General features: G+C 43.4%; 1 protein-coding gene across 1 annotated transcript; it reads left to right on the top strand.

Moving 5' to 3' along the window:
* The first annotated feature begins 1,540 nt into the window (after nt 1–1,540).
* Nucleotides 1,541–4,522, top strand: LOC125552919. The gene is made up of 5 exons (XM_048716643.1): nt 1,541–1,739; nt 2,743–2,857; nt 2,948–3,037; nt 3,976–4,074; nt 4,169–4,522. The coding sequence occupies exons 1-5, from the start codon at nt 1,672–1,674 to the stop codon at nt 4,268–4,270; spliced, it is 474 nt and encodes a 157-aa protein (XP_048572600.1). The 5' UTR covers nt 1,541–1,671; the 3' UTR covers nt 4,271–4,522.
* Nucleotides 4,523–4,739: the final 217 nt, after the last annotated feature.

The following is a 4,739-nucleotide window of genomic DNA, read 5'->3' as shown; positions in this document are numbered from 1 at the left end:
CACCCACCGGTAGTCTTTACTCCTGGCGGGATCTAGACTGGCCTCACAGATCAATACTATTCTTTTCTGCGCACTTTGTCCTCACTCATGCGCACTCGGGAGCAACTTCCCGATCGGTCACCCATCTTGACACTACTCCAAGCTGAGCACGCTTAACTTTGAAGTTCTGTCCAAATGGGCTCCCGGAAAAGAAGGAATTCCTTATTGATATGAGTAGTCTATCATCCCTAATAAGCCAGGCCATCACAACATTGATATCTTCGTTTTCCTCTCCCAATGCAATCTTCTTCCGCATAACATTCATGGACATCGCCATGTAAAATTGCTTGACAAGATACTTGCGAATGTCGGTACCTCATAATTCGCGTGGATGATGAACTTAGGGGATGCTATACCATGTTCCAACTTGCTGGGAACCCCACGTGTCGGTAGAAGTGACCCTCAATGGCGGATTTCCTCCCTTAGTGCCTTTTATTAGCATAGTTTTTGACGAGTTTCAATTGCTTCGGTTGGGCCCACGACAAGGCAAAATCGCGATGAGTGCTACAAATAGAAGAGAAGGCGGTGGTCCACGTGGCAATGGTTGCATCAAGCCATAAAGATGCGAAAGAAAAGATATAGAAATTAAATTAAATGACCCAAGGGGTAAAGGGAAATAGAAACATTTGAAGATCACATTTCAAGGCCAAAGGTTAACTAAAAACATTAAAAGGCTTGTCAATGACGTGGTCACAAAATCATGATCAAGTTCATGCTTGTTGTAGGCTTGCATTGAATACTTGTAAGTTCCATCATCACCTATTCCATTCCGTGTGGGGAGATTAACTGAAACACATTCTATTCAAAGAAATATGTGATGACCAACATGTTATCCTCATACCCCACTTTGCATTATCAATACAAGCTCTTTGATTGTCCGCCAAGGTGCATCAACTTTCTGCGAGAAAAGGCAAGATAATCACACGTGGCTAAGGAAAAACCATTTAGTATCAAGTCCATGTACAACACGTTTTGATATGTTTTCCTTCGTAAGCATACTTATCTTTCCCGCAAAAAATCCCACTTATCTTACATGAGCCCGAGTAGGGAAAGAGAGGGGTAAGGGGAATTGACAACATCCCAAGATCTTAGTTTTTATTAAATTTACCGAAGTAATGCCAATGCAGTGATTGCCAATCATCGGTATGTTCATGCCTACTGCAATTTTGTAATGATTTTTTGTTACTAGTTCAATCATGAGTCATCCCATTAGTGGCGTGTAAGTTGCCACATTAGCCTAATATAGTCCACTTTGCATTTTGAATACACACCACTCTGGGAAAGAAAGCAATATTATCAAATAAGGTCTCAAGCAGATTAATTTTGAATTCTTAATAACATAACCAATTTGATTTGATTTCTTTCCATAAACAAATCTCTACTTTCCCAACTCAAATCAAAGCAATCATGACCAGGGTCCCGTGCGTAATACGGCAGGACTCTGGGGTAAATCCGGGGAGATCCAAACCGGAGGCGCGTCGCGTTATAAGTACGGAGTGGGGGCTCCGACACGGGCCGTCTCCATCACAGATTCCGAGAGCTCCCAAGGTCGCGCCGCGGCTCCTACCCCGCCTCCCCCACCGTATCCCGCCGGTCGCTCGCCTCGCCCCGCCGCCGCCGCCGCAGGTCGACATGGGGTTCGTGTCCTTCGCCGGGAGGGTCCTCTTCGCCTCCGTCTTCCTCCTCTCCGCCTACCAGGAGTACGCGCCCTCCTCCCGCCTCCCCTCCCCTCCTCCCTCTCCGCTTACCTCCATTGCCGTTCCTATTGCTCCCCGCGGTCGATTCTAGCCTGGTTTCGTCAGATCTGTCGCCGCGCTGGCGGAATCTCGGGGGACGTGCGGGCAGGGCACGCCCTGGCCTTTGGATCTCGTGATGGATACCGCGCTTTGCAGGGTCTCGGGTCGTGAAGCGCCTGGATCTGGCGTCACGCTTCGTTGTGGTCCATGAGAATAACAGCGCCCAAAATCGTGTTCCCGCGTGCTCTGATCTAACCTAGAGTCGCTCAATTGCGCCACTGATCTATGTATTTATGTTTGAAATTTCCGTAGATGCTTTTCTTTTCGTGCACGCTGTCTCATCTGGTGGGCATCGGACTTTGTTAGCGTGATTTATCTAGTAGCGTGGTAAATATTGTGGACCAGTCATCTTAGACAATACATCAGAATATCCCGATGTCAAATTTGGTTTTGTTTGTGTGCAGTCTCATGCCTAAATGCCTAATTACTAGCAAGACTCTGGTCATTATCCTCATGGTCGATGCGTGCTACAGTTGTTTGATTGGTGGCATCTGCATTGCTGCTTTCATGTCCGTAGTTGCCTGACGACTTGTACCATTGCATCGTGAATTATCTGGAGTCTATCCATTAAACACGGATATATACTGGATTGTTTTTGTCATAGAGTGAGCTGCAGCCCACTTTCACGTCATGACATATTGACATTGATCAGGGGATTAGTGCCAGTAGGCCACCTTTTGTTTGCACCTAGTTTACTGCTGCCGATTGGCTTAATGGGAACAGGTACAAAACTTGTGGGATTATATGGAAGTTCTCTTCACTAGCTTGGATGCGATCTGATCAATTATGTATCCTGAAGCTGTTACTGACTGCATGAATTAGATTGTAGTACTATTCTACCTGTTATATGCTGATGTATTAAGTTATTTGTAAATGCATACTGATTTTTAAGTTATTTTTATTGCAGGTTCACTGAATTTGGAACTGATGGCGGGCCAGCTGCAAAGAATCTTGCGCCTAAGTTTAACAGTTTCACCAAAAATATTTCTGTACACCTCGGAGTTGTGGTGCCTCATGTAGAGGTGAAATTTACTTTATTCATGGTATACTTTAGGTGGTCTGGATTTTAACCAGTCATTAATTAGTTTGATTTGTGTGTTTAATTTATCCAGTTGAAGCATGTGATTGCTGCTACCATTGGTCTGAAGGGTCTGGGTGGTCTCCTGTTTATCGTCAGCAGTTCATTTGGTGCTTATCTCCTGGTATGTACTGATCTGTTGTTATGCTGTATAATATTTCTTGTTGTGATCTACGCATTCACATTTATATCAGTGCACATTGCTAAAATATTTTCATATCTAGAGTAATGAGGGAATTTCTCTTGTGCTAGATTCCATAGTTATATAGGGCCGTGCATGCACAAACGCCCTATTTCATTTTATTCAAATATTGCCATTTATCTAATAAATATTTCCTAACCAAAAGCTACTGAATATTATCCTGCAGAAGGCTTTGTCATTTGGCTGTTCTTTAGAATTTAAGCATGAGCATATTGATTGAGACTGTACTGCTCACCTAGCTAGGGCAACTGCGTTTCTCTAGGTTCTTCTAGATCTATCAAATCTGGTCACAAAGAATTTTTTCTTCTAAATTTCATGGTATTTTGCTTTCAGGAACTGTTATACTCCCATATCATGTGTTTATATTACTAGATGTGTACATTTTATAAAATATTTTTTGTCGTCTGCACTGGTTTCCTCTAATTTTTTGCAAGTGGCTAATGTCACTGTTGTGTTTTGCCCATCTGGTACCATCCTCGCTTCTGATATAAATGTGATGCCGATTTTATCAAAACCTGCATTCTGCTTGTTAGCCCATTTAATTGTGCCTTGTGAATATTATGGTTGATAACTGCTGATTGATGTGGTCTTGGTTCTATCTGGTGCTGCTTTTGTGCACGTTTTGCTGCATGATGTCCCAAAATGAGAACACAACTTTGCTGCATGATGTCCTAATGAGAACACATTAGTTTTTAACTTATTTGTTTCTGTGGACACCGTGATATGACAAGTGTGACCAATTGAAGTTTTAGACACCTTTGACCGACCCTGTTTCCACTATGTTGATTTGTGCTGTGTTGATATGTCTCTGCTTCCTCCTTGTGCACTTATCTAATGATGAAAGGTATTTGTTCCGGCAGGCTCTCTACCTTGCTTTCATCACGCCCGTCGTCTATGACTTCTACAACTACGACATGGAGAAGGCTGAATTTGTGCAGATCTTCATGAAGTTCACACAGGTATGAAGCAAATATCCACCTGTTTTTTGCATGTCTGTTGAACAAGGAATGTCCCATTGGTAGCTAACTTCCTGTGATTCCCTTTTAACTGCAGAACCTGGCGCTGTTTGGAGCCCTTCTCTTCTTCCTGGGCATGAAGAACTCGGTCCCCAAGAGGCAGGCCAAGAAGAAGGCCCCCAAGTCCAAGACAACTTAGATAGTTGCGGAGAAGACTCTTATTTAACAAAGAAGCTACCGTACCTGGTTCTCTTATATGTGTAATCGGATCCGTTTTTGAAGGGGGGTGCAGGCCTTACGAGGTGTGGGTGGCGGTTTAGGCGACTAGATTGTGTATCATTATTATTATGTGCTACTTCCGATTTGATTGTTGTAGGGCTAAAGATTGTTATCCCATTTGTTTATTTTGCAACCAATATTGTTACTGATGGAAAGGATGTTACCAAGGTCACTACTCTGCCTGGGATTTATTTTTGGTGTGGTTTCATCTTGGACTGCTTTTCCTTCTAACCAATATGTTCCTGGGCCTTTTCTTGGGATTGAAGCCCACCATCCTTGCCCCGTCCACTATCACAGCAATCCCTGGGCGGCTGGTGGATCTTTTAAAAAATCCGCTGCCTCACAAGCCGTCAGCAAAATCAACTGGCAAAAAAAAACACAACATTTTA

This window comes from Triticum urartu, chromosome 4 (assembly GCF_003073215.2).
Source record: "Triticum urartu cultivar G1812 chromosome 4, Tu2.1, whole genome shotgun sequence".
NCBI lineage: Eukaryota > Viridiplantae > Streptophyta > Magnoliopsida > Poales > Poaceae > Triticum > Triticum urartu.
The sequence above is the reverse complement of the archived record's forward strand: the minus strand, read 5'-3'. Positions and strand labels throughout refer to the sequence as shown.